The sequence below is a fragment of the Gavia stellata genome, chromosome Z (assembly GCF_030936135.1).
Source record: "Gavia stellata isolate bGavSte3 chromosome Z, bGavSte3.hap2, whole genome shotgun sequence".
In the NCBI taxonomy this organism is placed as follows: Eukaryota; Metazoa; Chordata; class Aves; order Gaviiformes; family Gaviidae; genus Gavia; species Gavia stellata.
The window spans coordinates 31,072,676-31,086,716 of record NC_082637.1 but is presented as its reverse complement, the minus strand read 5'-3'; the positions used below and the strand labels follow the sequence as shown (position 1 = coordinate 31,086,716).

General features: G+C 33.9%; 1 protein-coding gene across 1 annotated transcript in view; it reads left to right on the top strand.

The window, feature by feature from the left end:
- Nucleotides 1-14,041, top strand: part of RFX3 (regulatory factor X3) — a 55,652-nt gene that overhangs the window by 15,506 nt on the left and 26,105 nt on the right. Inside the window, exon 4 of the mRNA XM_059833818.1 lies at nt 9,764-9,838. Within this exon, the coding sequence (XP_059689801.1) occupies nt 9,764-9,838 (75 nt within the window). The remainder of the gene's footprint in view (nt 1-9,763; nt 9,839-14,041) is intronic.

The window sequence follows — 14,041 nt, the reverse complement described above, 5'->3', positions numbered from 1 at the left end:
ATTCAAATAAGAACAAATGCATTTTGGTGTTTTGCATATCATGCTGTAAGTTCTGTTTTATTCACTGACAACAGAATTCAGTCAGTGGAGATGCTTAACTGAATATGAAATCAAGTGAGGCTTAAATGCACCCAGTAAACACAAATGAAGAATAGTAGACTTACTTTGAAGTTGAATATCCTAGAATTATTAGAATGATATCAAAACTCCATGCTATATTTTGCAAATCAAAAACATTTTTTAAATTTTTTTGCCAAAATTAGAAGTAAAATTTGCCAAAATTTAACAAAATCTAAGGTTCATACCTTCAGCAACATCTTTCTGTTGCTTCATGTGTCAGTAAAACAGCCTGGTTTAGTTGCTCCAGGTAACTTCTATACTGCTGTATCAACTTGCCCTTAAGAATAGAAAAAAATGCTGCTAATTAAATTACGATTATTAAATTGCATTTTTAACACTAAAATAGTTTCCTCTATTTTTTAAGGTGCTGTTTATTTTGTATAGTATAGTTCTGTAAGTATGAGACGTTAGAATATATTAGAAGTACATTTCTTGGTAAGGAAGTGGGACACAACATGATTTTAGATTTTATAATTTTAGGCTCTTGGTGTGTATGGTTCAGCTGAAATATTCAAGAGTCAATTGAAACACAAAAGGTTTAGCTTAAAGTGTAATTTTAAAGCACCAAGTCTGTTCTAGTTTTACTAGAGGGCATAACTGAACTATGCAAAATAGAGCAATGTAATATTTTACTTGGATTGCACCTTAGATAGGTAGAGCTTGTTTCACTTGTGATCCTCATTTGATCTTTACCATCATAACTTTTGTCATTCTTGTATAGAGAATTTATCGGATTCATCGAAATGACATGTATCCAGGCTGGTTTGCTAGTATAATACTCAGAAAATATTTCCAAATTTTGAATTAGTTTGGAGAATTTTCACATGGAGACAAAGGATATAGAAATGAGTAAGAATTTACTTACTAATACATGTGATCATCACAAGCTCTCTAATTTTGCCATAGAGTTACTAGTTCTGTTTGCTATTTTCAACTAAGAACTTCATTTGTTTTGTTGTTATTCCCCCTTACTGATCAAATCATTGCCTTCTGTAACAAGCAAGTTAATTGTATTATTGATGTTACCTATTTCTGATACGTCTAGCTTAAGTTAAAAGAAACAAACAAACAAAACAATTTCAGGTTAAAAGTCGAATGTATAAATTAAGTTCATTTTATTAACTGTGTCTTAGATAAATGAAACTTAAAAATCTGATTTACTTTTCACCAGGTATGCTATTGGTTTATACAGAATTCAGTGAAAGAAACTCAGAGACTTTTTACTTTAAGTCTATCTTCACTTCATTTTCTTTATGGTTTAATGCAATTCTGAGTTCTGCTTCTGATTTAATAAAGAGCTAATATTTTGTTTGTAACATTTCATTCATTTTAATTTCTGTCAAACATTCATACAAGAAAGGTGTCCTGCTTAAGCTATAGCAGGCAGTAGCAGTGTTTTTATAGCCAAAATATTAAGAATTGTGCACTATCAAAACTATTCCAACATATATACATTAGTGGCTTATGTTAGAATGCATGAAGAACATTTGTTAGCATTTTCTTTACTCATTTCATTTCCATTTATTTCATTGCTTCTTCCCATTATATCCTTTGCTGGTCTATTAAACTACTTCTCTACCTACTAAAAAGGATTTTTTCACTAAAACAGAAAAGCATTCAGATTATAAGACCTTCTATATAAGATACCAAGTAGATAAACAGCTTTCCAAAATGACCATTTTCATGTGAATGTATGTGGATTGGTCAAGAATGAATTGTGATTGCATTGGACAAGAAGTGATTTACCCTAGCTGGATGTCTATTTGAAATTAATTTGCATGTTGAAACCTGTATGAGAGAGTTGTCTGTTTGGTTTATTGGCAGCTATCATTAAAGAAGGGGCAGCTATATTTAAGAAACCAACTAGAAAATTGGATTGCCATGTTAATAATGAAATCTAAATCACCTTCCAATTTTTTTTTCCATATGTAAATGTCTAAGGGCTGTTCTCGTGATAAAACAGGATGATCTAATCAACATATTTCATAGTATCACAAGGTTAAAATATTCATATTTTTTCTAATGTAAAAAATGTGGTGTTATGGTTGTCAGCCAGTGAGAGAGTGTTAGTCTTGTTTTCTAACAAGCTTTATGACTGATCTGCAATTACAGTTGTCATTCAGCAGTCATCACCAACCATAGGAGGTCTCCACTCATGCTGTTGCAGAAATTTATCCTATTTTGGTGCAAATCTAAATGTGCATGAAAATAAAAGCAAAATTAATATGGCTATAATGTATCACCACAAATTATTATGTCTGGTAGTAAGCACAGTGTGCAAAATTTGCTCTTAACTTTAAAGGAAGGATGGTACCTACCCAAAATGTGTCATAATTAGTGGAGGGAGAAGAATAACAACAACAGCTAAGAAGGCCCAGTGTAAATATCATATCCTGATACTGTAATTTTAGTGGAAGTATTATAATTATTTTAAGAACAAAAACTAACAAATGTTTAAATGGTCCCTTAAAGGTGAAGGGGTTGTCATTTGGAAAATAGTTTGAGATGAGATTTTATTTATTAATCTCTTTTTCAGTAGAGGAACTTTTTCTTCCTCCATTCTCCAAATTTTCTGGTAATTTTTATTTAGCTGGATCCATCTTAGCATAAAACAAGCCATTTCTGATCAAATTGAAGATGTACAGAATTTTATGCTATGAAGGATTATTAGATCATTTGGTCTGACCTCTTATACTGGCAAGACATTTACTTGTGACTTCTTCAACTGAGCACAGTGACATCTTTTATGAAAAAAGGCATCCATTTCCAGAGTCAAGGCGGCAAATAATCTTTTTTTTTCGTTCTTTTAAATGAGTCGTAAGAATGGTTAAGCACTACTTCTGCTGAAAAAAACATTTATGTGGTATGAATTAACTGGAGGGGTGGGAAGTTCAGAGGATTTGTGGATCTTATGCCTTTATAAACCTCTGCCTCCAAGACTCTTCCTCCTGTTTTGGTTCCTCCTTCAGAGCTGTGGAGCATCATGGCTTCTCCCTCTCTCTTCCAGAGGTTTCAGTCTAGCAATGTGGCCAAAATAACTTTCCAAAATATCTTTCCCTGCCCCTCTGAGTGCCTTTGCTGCTCCACTGTAATGTCTTGACTTGAGACTGTGCCCTTTTCACAAGACAAGGAATGTGGGGAAAAGGGAGAATGACCCTAGGTCAGCCACACCTACTCTGTCTGCCTTCTGCCTTCTGCATTCAATGCTCCTTGTTTCTCTTCTGATACAGTCTGGCTTCAGCTTTCAGTCATTAGCTTTTGGTATGTTTTCTGCATAAAAGCCCTGTAGCACCTTATAGGTTGTTTCCAGTTTTGGCAATTGAATATTTATTCTGGTATTTGTGTATCAAAAATCAAGATGTAGTGTTGTTGGAAACTCAGTTTATTCCAGTGTAGCATTCCAATTACTGATTAAAAAATAATATAAGAAACAAATATCACAAAATATTAAAAATAGGTACCTTTTAATCCGTGAGAAGAATTTCTGTTAATTCCTTTTATTTGAAAAAGCGTAAGCCGGATGCAAGATGACTTGCCATCAATGTTCTCATAACAGGCTGATTATCAATGGCATGGAGACATCACCTTTCTAAAGGACTGGATTTTTTTTGTTTCTAATTTCACATTTGTTCTAAAATGGCCACTCTACCTCTCTCTACGGCTGTCTTGCCATAAATGCTTTCAAATTTGGTTTTAATAATAATCTGAACTAAACTTTCCTTTTAGTTTCTCAATTCTGATTTTCTGGTGTGAGTACCTCCACTGTGTTTCCACGTGTTTTTCAGTGTTAGTTGGAATGTATATGTTCTAGAAGTCCTTACAATCAGCTTGACAAGGGATTTTTTTTTTTTTTTTTCCTTTAAGTGTTTGTACCAAGTAAGGGGAAAATGACCACAAAGGAAAAACGTTTAGAATCTCTTTGAAGATGTATAGAGATGAAGTATACAAATAACTGGATGATGCAGGGGAGAGGTGGTGAATTGGTCCATTTACCCTGTGTTTGAGAACTTCCAGCAAGGAAGATAAACATGGGCAGCAATGTTTCATTTGAAAATTTGGGAAGGAGAAAGTAATCTGACCTAAACACCAAACAGTTGGTTTTTTCCTAGCCCATGGCTGTTAGGTGTGCTTTTTCCCCCAATGTTGACTCCATATATTCTTTTGTAATCAATAGAGAACATATTATGTTCATTAGTCAGTATGCACACCTTATGTACATGCAGACTACTGGAACTGTGCATTTGCAGCAGATATTTTGACCAGTACCTGTTATGTATGTTAAACTTGGATGTTACATTTACAAATTAATAATTTTAGGGGGAAAAAAGCTTTTTTTAAGGTTTACCAGCATTCTTTTAAGGTCAGCTTATGAAAAATAACACCCTTATTTTACATCCTTTTGTGTTCTTCTTTTTCTGCATATTTACATTTCTTCTATTCCAACAGACTTAAAGTATCTTTCTGTCTGTCTTCATCGTACTGTTTCATCCTCTTGAGCAAAATTTCATAGACCTATTTACAGGTGCTGCTGCAGCTTTGTCTATTGTGAGGAATGCAAATCTTTTAAATTTCATTCTTCCAGCTGTAAAGGCTAGACCTGAGTTCTCTTAGTGTGGTCAATACGATTTCATTTTCAAGCTTCTTTTTCCTGGGCAAGCCTGTCTGCCTAACACAACCCTCTGGCATATGTTTCAGAAAACAGTACGACACGCATGAATACTCTGTCCTGAAACTGAATTGAAAGCCACCATAAATAATGCGTGTTTGTGGCATCCTGAAAGAGTGAAAGCGTCACATTTTCAAAACCCCAGAGTCCATTTATCCTGTAGCTTCAGGTTAGTTCATGTTGTGTGTACACCTTATTTAGGTAAGCACAGTTGTCACAAGTACCTAGGATTTAGCTAGCTGTACCAAATTAATCTTTCTTGTACAGATATGATGAATTAGTAATTCCTTCATAATGGAGCATGTGATGAAAGCTCCTTTAGAATTTCACTTCCTTCAAAGCCTAAAAGGGCAAACCTTTGGAAGTGGATAAAAGGTATTGTGAATGGGAGGTGCCTGTGAAGATAGAAACAGGAGCTATGTTTTTTGAACATGATCCAACAATGTATTGAATTTTAAGATACCACCTAAAGTCACCTGCTTTCTGCTGGTGGAGGGGGGTTTGCAGGTGCAAACAGATAAAGAAAATAAATTGTAGGATATCCAGATTAATCACAAAACCTCAGGGCTTAAACTTCTGCGGTTTGTTTTCTTTATGTCCTGACCTTCTCAGAACAACTTACTGTAAATAATTAGTGTCAATTAGTTGAATCATTAGTTAATTAGTTGAATCATGAAAAAGTACTATTTCTTTCTTCTTCCAAAGAGGACTTTTTTTTTTTTTCCAAAGTTGGTTTGGGATAGGTATATGCTATGTCTATGCTATATATATCTGAGACTGTTATGCATAATTTGTTTATTTAGTAACATGTTAATGAACACTAAGACATAAACTAGCAAGAACAGTTAATAACTTCCAAATCAGTAGATCACATTGTAGGATTCCGGATGTGTATACTGGGATCTAACTGTTGAATTTTTTAACCCTGGGGAAATAACCTTAATAGTTAACAACTGTGTCAGAGTGTAAGGCAGTATTTTAGTTGGCAAGCAAAGTAAATTGAAGAAGTCTACAATCATAGTTGTCATAGCTATCATGCTTTGATTTAGTGTCTGCCCATGTTTATGTTACTATATAAACCAATTATCATTCTTACCAATAGTGTAACATTTAACATGGTTAGGTGGAGTTGCAGTGGGAGTATTAGTGTACATTTCAGTTATCGGTCAGAACATTTTAATAAATAATGGTTTTAGTCTTGTTAAGAGAGGAATAGGTGAAATGTGTGGCTGATCACATATTCAAATAAATGAATGTGTCATTCTTGTTGTCATTTAACATTTCAGATGTATATGTAGTTAGTTGTGCCTGGAATCTCTCACTGCTTATTGCTAAAAATGCAAGGGTATCAGTCTTCCTTTTGTATTTAAGCAGAATATAATTGTAAATGTTAAAACTATTTTCACATTCTTTACAAAAAATATCATAATAAAACCCACTGCATTACCTTTGTGATTATTCTGTGTATGTGCTTAAATGCTGTTTTGAATAAAGATGAAGTTTCATCTTTATCTCTAGAGATGATGTTCAGTTTTTCTAGAACTTAAGTAGAAGTCAAAACTTAGAACTTACAAGCTTGAAGAAACAGATCCTTTACATAAACAACTTTTACTCAGGTAGCTGTTACTCTCTATACACAGAGTACTCTGTGTCACATAGATCATCTTGAAAACCCAAAAGCTTCGAATAAGAGAATAGAATAAAATAGAATAGAAGGGACCTACAACAACCATCTAGCCCAACTGCCTGACCAATTCAGGGCTGACCAAAAGTTAAAGAATGTTGTTAAGGGCATTGTCCAAATGCCTCTTGAACGCTGACAGGCTTGGGGCATCAACCACCTCTCTAGGAAGCCTGTTCCAGGGTTTGACTGCCCTCTTGGTGAAGAAATGCTTCCTAATGTCCAGTCTAAACCTCCCCTGATGCAGCTTTGAACCATTCCCACATGTTCTGTCACTGGATAGCAAGGAGAAGAGCTCAGCACCTGCCTCACCACTTCCCCTCCTCAGGAAGCTGTAGAGAGCAAGGAGGTCGTCCCTCAGCCTCCTTTTCTCCAAACTAGACAAACCTGGAGTCCCTATTCACTCTTCATAGGACATTCCTTCCAGCCCTTTCACCAGCTTTGTTGCCCTCCTCTGGACGCATTCAAGGACCTTCCCATCCTTCTTAAACTGTGGGGCCCAGAACTGCACACAGTTCTCCAGGTGAGGCCGCACCAATGCTGAATACAGTGAGATAATGACCTCTGTTGACCAGCTGGTTATGCTGTGTTTGATGCACCCCAGGATGCAGTTTGCCCTCTTGGCTACCAGGGCACACTGCTGACTCATATTGAGGCTGCTGTCAACCAGCACCCCCAGATCCCTTTCTGCAGGGTTGCTCTCCAGCCACTTCTCTCCCAGTTTATACTTGTGCCTGGCATTTCTCTGTCCCAGGTGCAGAATCTGGCAGTTTGACTTGTCACTTCCATGTCACTGATGATTGCCCAGTGCTCCAGTCTGTCCAGATCCCTCTGCAAGGCCTCTCATCCCTCGAGAGAGTCAGTAGCATCTCTCAGTTTGGTATAATCAGCAAACTTGCTAATGGTGCATTCAACTGCATCCAGATCATTGATAAAAATATTGAACAGAACTGGCCCTAGAATTGAGCCCTGAGGACCACCAATAGAGGAAAACAGAAGTAACTGGACATTTTCAGAAAGGGCAAGATGAATGATTTATTGACTAGAAAATCTGTCTTCAAATCAAACATATTTTATGCTCAAAAATAGTTAAGTGATTGTATGGCCTACATAGGAAGGTTTCTGTCATTAAAGAGATACGTATCTGTCAGATGAAGCTGAAATTTCATTTTATAAAAATTTAGACTAGAAATAATGAATGAAATAATTAGTAGTAATAACAATTTCTCTTGAGAAGGTTGTCCTGGTAGAATATGACGAAGACTCATTTTAAATATAGATTGCATCTTTCCAAGCTTGATAAAGTAATTAACATGTTTTAGTGGTGACCAACACTGCTTGGCTTATGCTATGCAGTAAAAGTGAACATAGATTCATTGTCTTTAATGGCCATACTGGTAAAATCTACTTCTAAAAGAAACTCCAGCAACAAAAATCCTGCAAAAGACAAAAAAGAAACAGTTTGTTTATTTGGCTCATTGCATAGCACCAAAAGGCATTGAAGCAATATGGCACTGAGGAATGAGTGTCATCTGTAATGCCACTTTGAAGTGCAATTACTACTGCTTTTTAACAGATTGGTTCTCTGAACAAACAAGGCCACAAGTTGCAGCAACAAAATGAGAGTAGTACAGTAGTGGGAATGAGCAGCAGGAGGTGTAAATTCAGTGCTATAGTACTGCTGTGGACTATGGATTGTGGAAGAAGTAACCTAAGATTCAAAATTAGGATTTAAACGTGTATACAATCTTCATTGTTAGATTGTAGCACTATGTTAAGAAGGGAAATTCTATGGCTATGGTATATAGTAAGTTGACCTTACTATGATGATGTTTTAAGCATGTAGATTTTATCATGTGGCATGCTTTTAAAATTTGATCTTTCCTGTGTGACTGAATACTTTGACCTCGTAGTATTTTCCACTAAAGCAATAAGAAATCAGACATTATTGCCATGTAAGTATGTTTTCTTACATAGTAACTGCGTATTTTTAATAATATACTTTTAATCAAAAGGCTTATAGCTAATATTAAACAGTTGTAAGAGAGAAACAAGAAGTGATTCCTCAGAGTTATTAGAATAAAATACTTGTCAGTTGCCCTGTAAAAAAGGGGGAAGCTAATTTTATATGTACAGTAAATTCAAATATGAACTATAGTAATTTCAGTTTCTGCTGTACAGAGAATGAATTCAGCCAATATTGATGAATTATGCCACTAAAATTATGGATAGTACTGTGATATTTGAAGTAGGATGGGGAGGGCTCATTAAAAAATGTCTACACAGAGAATGTTAAGTGCTTTTAAAAGTATAAGTGGTGGTTTCCATTGCTTTCATTTTGGCCATTTAAAGTAGCTAATTAATTGCATGCCTTTTCTTACTGCGCATCCTGTTGTCTCTGTAATTTTCATTGTTGTTTTTGCTCTTCTAGCTCCCCAGTTAAATAACAGTTAGGTTCTAATTTTTTTTTCTTTAATGCTGTCATTATCAAACTGATCAAAATATCCATTGCTATTAAAAAAGAAAAGAAATGGGAATAGATGTGAGAGTATTTGCACATTTACATTTGTAGAAATACTGCTTTGTGTTCTAGTAGCGCTGTGTTTTCTTTTCCTATTAAAAGGCAAAATTATTGTGAACAAATCTGCTTTTCCAAAAGCCGGATCCTGCAGTCTGTATAACTCCTGACTTTCCATTTACTTTGACAGCTGGGAATATTCAAAGGGTGCTGGCAGCAGTAAGGGTGATGTCCTGTCCCAGTGAAGCTAATGCTGGAAAATTTACTGAATTATTTGGGTTTGGGATTTGATTCTGTGATTCCAGAGAGCTGAAGTTTTGTTTCTAATTGAATTCTGTGCTGTGCATGTCTTTTCCTGATATAGTTGGAGGGAAAACATATGGAGGACTTTCTTAGAATTCAGCTTAGGGATTTTTTTTTAATTATTTTTTAATTTTTTTTTTTACTAATGATTTTTTTTATTCAATCAGGGTTATTCTTTTTCAGTGTAGCTCACCAGTAAACCTACTGATTTAATTTCCTGAGCAGTTTGGAAGGTAAAATGGACTTTGAGGCTGTGATCCTGCAGTATATATGCAAGCAAAATGCCTTTCTGACCTCATTGGGGAGTTTTGTGTTCACTGGGACTCTGGAATGAGGCCTTTTAGTAGAACATATGCCCTAGCCATGAATAAAGCAGGCATTTCTATTGATCTGTAAACAATCTGTCAAAACTTCTCTGATCAGGCTTTTTTACTATCTCGTCTTGAGTCCTTTTTTTAATGACATCTATTATCAGATTGAAATGGCGATTGAGACACTGCAAAAGTCTGATGGTCTGTCTACTCACAGAAGCTCTCTTCTCAACAGCCATGTAAGTTGTCTCTTCTTCACATACACCCGCTCCTGCTTGTTCTGCATGCTTAGCCTGCCTCTAAATGTTTGGTTATTTTATGACTACTTTTTGCTCTTAATTTTCTCATCTTAGTTGCTTGTAATCTTCTGCTACATCTCCCATGGCTTATTTTGTCAGATAAAATGTCTTTATGGTATATTGCGAGTGTTACCTGTTCCCTATGCTCTACACCTATGTTAAGACAAGTTTCACTGTTTTGCGGATTATAGTGTGAATGTCAAGACAAAGTTCAAATACTTCTAAAATAGCTGGCTGTTGACATTTTAAATAAAGTTGTCTACAAAGCAAAGTCTGTGTACCCTATATTAATTTCGAGGCATGTGAAGAGAAGAAACAAAGAGCATGCCTAAGTAACATCTTCAGATTATTTGTAGGTGTTTCTTCATTTATGCTGAATAGAGAGCTTATTATTAAATGACTGACTTAAGAATCCTAAAGATCCTCATGATGACCTGGAAAAAAAATGAAAGTATTATCTCTAATTTGAAGTACGCAAAAATGTCTTATTCAGATGCCTTTTGATTTGTTCTTTATCTGCAAATATTACAGTTAAGAACTGTCCATATACAAAGCTAAAAGCTACTTGGGTAAAAACATGATCTCCAAATATAGTGATAAATCCATTATATGTAACTAAATTACATTATACGTAACTAAATAAAGGAAGAAGACCCAAAGTTAATTTTAAACTTACTATAGAAATATTGCTTTGTAAGTTGCTAGTCTGTCTTGAAATGTCTTTTTTCTGTTGGTATTTGTGGTTTTGTATTTTTGCCATGTTGATTAGTTTGTATTCATCTTACCTCTTTTTTCCTTCTCAGCTTTACTAATTATATAAATTAAAATTCCTTTATTGTTTCACAGAAGAAAAATCTCTTCTGTAAAATTTGAATTTTTGAAATTTCTGAAAAATTTGGTTTGTCGTCTTAATGTAAGAATATGGTAGTAGAGGCTGTCCCTCAGAAATCAGATTAAAAATGTATGTTTTAGCAGGTTTGTGGTTTTGATTTTTTTCTGTATGGGTCTGGTTATGTCAAAGTCAAAACTAGAATTGTTTTGTGGAAGTTTTAAGCAAACTTTTTTTTTCCTTAGAAAATGCCAAAATTGAAAGAGGAAAATAGTATTGCAGAAAGTTATACAAAATGTTATAGAGAAGGACTTTTAGATTCCACCTTGGATTTTTACAAAATAATTGTTTTGAAGATAAGACAGTATCAAAATTATTATTTAAATAATAGTAGATACTATTAGATGCATAATATCAAAACTATTATTTAAATGTAATTTTTAAAGGGTCCATAACTCTTTTTTGGCCTAGCGTCAGAAATTTATGTTAAGAATTGGAACACTTGAACTGTTGATAAGTTTGTGTTTAATCCTATTATGAAGTCCAGAATCTTGGTATAAAACCAAGAATAATTACAAGATAAGCTGCATGTGCCCCAGTAAACTATGTTGCACTCATTCCTGGTGCTATGCACTGTTCACAATGTGTTCCTAATAATGAGATTTGCATCCAACTGTTAAGTCTTTTCATAATACTTCTTTCTTGACTGTGAAGGGTTTTTAAAAATTATTCTGATTAGACTATATCTTTGACTCTGTGGAAAAAAAAAATAATTTAAAAAAAAACCCTGTACATATTTTTGTGGCAATCAGTCTTTCCTAGCGTTGGTCATTTTGGGAGAAGGTAACAATCTAGGTCAAACTTACTGGATGTTTTGCCTATTTTTAAAGCAATCCTTATTGTCTTTAAACTCAAGTAAGGACAGTATGGAGGAATTTTATGTATAGGTTTAGTCTTTATCTCTTTAAACTATTCTTGATTTTGAATTCCAATGGTTTGGTTTGGCATTTATTAAAATAATTTGGTTTAACAGATTTTAAAATAGAATTCTAACTTGCGTGTTTAATTAACTTTCACTTTGCAGACAATATATTAATTTGTGGGAAAATACTAGTTTTGGGATTGGGATTTTCCCTGTGATACCTTTATGAGGTTTTCTAGGATTTTTTTTTTTTTTGCCTAAATTCATGTGTGCTCATTTTGAGGAGTTTGTAATTTCTCCTCTGTTTTCTTTTCTTTCCTAATTCATTTCTGCATGAGATTGACTTATTTAATTAATCAATAGTTGAATGTTTCATAAACATTGCTGCTTAATTGGAGTCACAGTCAATTTAACAGGTCTGACTCTGTGAAGTATTTCATACATTTACCCATCTTACCCATACAGTATGGTCAGTACTATGAATTAAAAAGCCAGGATTCAAACCTGAACAGCTCAGTTTTAGAATTATGTTTCATCTTGGTAGGGGGGAAAAAAAAAAAAGTTGTTTACAATAGCTTTATAATGTTTGGAGATAATTTTTCTTTTAAAATCATACAGTAACTGCACTTTTTCCAGGCTATATTCTAGCAAGTAATGACTTCAAGCCTTTGCTACTAAGTGACTCCACCCAGGAGCAAAAATTCTTCTATTGCATTTATATTTTGATTTGGGTTTTGGTGTTGGATAGTGCAAGTTATGGCTGAAATAACATCTGTTGAAATTCATATCATTAATGAAGTCCACTTAAAGTGATTCATAATAGGTTAGAAGCCATCTGGAAAAATATCTTTAATGCTACATACAGAACTTAATTGGAAAATAATATTTTTGTTGTTTGTCAGTCTTTTGGGATTGACAAAGTTTTTCCCTTTGGGGAAAACAAATACTTCACATTCCATATCTGTTCTGATTAAACTACAGATTTAGTAATATATGACAAATTTTGTATAAATGTATATAATATAAATATAGATGTAATAATAAGTTCTAAATATAGATAAAATGCAACAGTTTAAAGGTATAATTACCTTTGTTTCTAATCCCAGGCAGGTTTATGTCAGGTCATTAGTGAAATAAGTTTAATACATTCAGATAAAAGTAAATGTTTACAATTATACTTTTTCTTCAGCTGTATTTCAAAATGACAGATGCTTAATTTGGAAGCACTTGTGAATGTTAAGACTTCTAAAATAATGATATGATAACTGGTATAAAGATGAACTGTACTTTTTCATTTTGTCTATTTGAAACACAAAATTACCTGCAAACTGAGCTAAAAATTTTCTGTCTTGGAAGCATCTACATCTTACTTCTATATATTGTTCTAGAAATTATGTTTAAGAAACATGGAAAAGTTACAGGCATGTTTGCAATAAAAAGCAAATACGGAAATGGTGTTTGAATGGTCTAGAGTAAATTTTGTAGTAATGATTTTGCATTTGTATTGGTGAATTTCTCACTGTAACTAAAACATAGCTATAAATTCAATATATTTGTTATCATCTCTAGTTTAGTACATAATAGTTTTGTGATAAAGAAAAGGTCAGGACTGAAACATTTCATGGCTATTGCACACTAAAATATTCATGTTCTTAGCAAGATAAGTTATACTGAACATCGATGGAACAGAATTTGTGCACTGCTTAACAGAAGATAATTCTGCAAAGGAATAAATAAATCAGACTATGTATGTCTTATTGTCGCTTAATAATTTCTGTTTTGGTTATACTAGTTACTGCTTTGCTGGACTAAATTCAAAATTATTACACATTTTTGTGAATATCTAGCTCATGAGAGTAAAAGTTTGTAACAAGTCTTGAAGACACAACATCCTCAGTTTGCATTTTCACTGGATTAACAAATTCAATCCAGATTTTTGGTAATATCTTTGATCCTAGCAAGCTTGAATATTCACACTGTACTGTTTTGGTATAAATACTTAGGAAAACAGAGAAACAAAATTCAAACAGAAAATGAAATTTGTGAATCATTCAAGCTATATCTGAAGGAAATTTTCAGGGAACTGAAACCATGGCAAGTACTGGGGAAAGATAAGGAAAATGTTAGCATATGAAAAAACTAAAACAGTGGCATTTAAATGCGTCCTCAACGTACGTTATTTTCCATCTATTTTGTCGTCCTCCTATAATTTTAAATCTAGGAGTATTAAATTATCCTTTTTACTTTTTTGTATGTTAGTGGCAGCTAAAGGTGTTTCATAAGTGTGCACCACTTGGAAAGTCCAATGATGTTACATAAGAAGTGTTTTCTAGCATGTGTCTAAAATTACCTACCACAATTACATGAAAAGATTAATATTTTTCCAAGAATC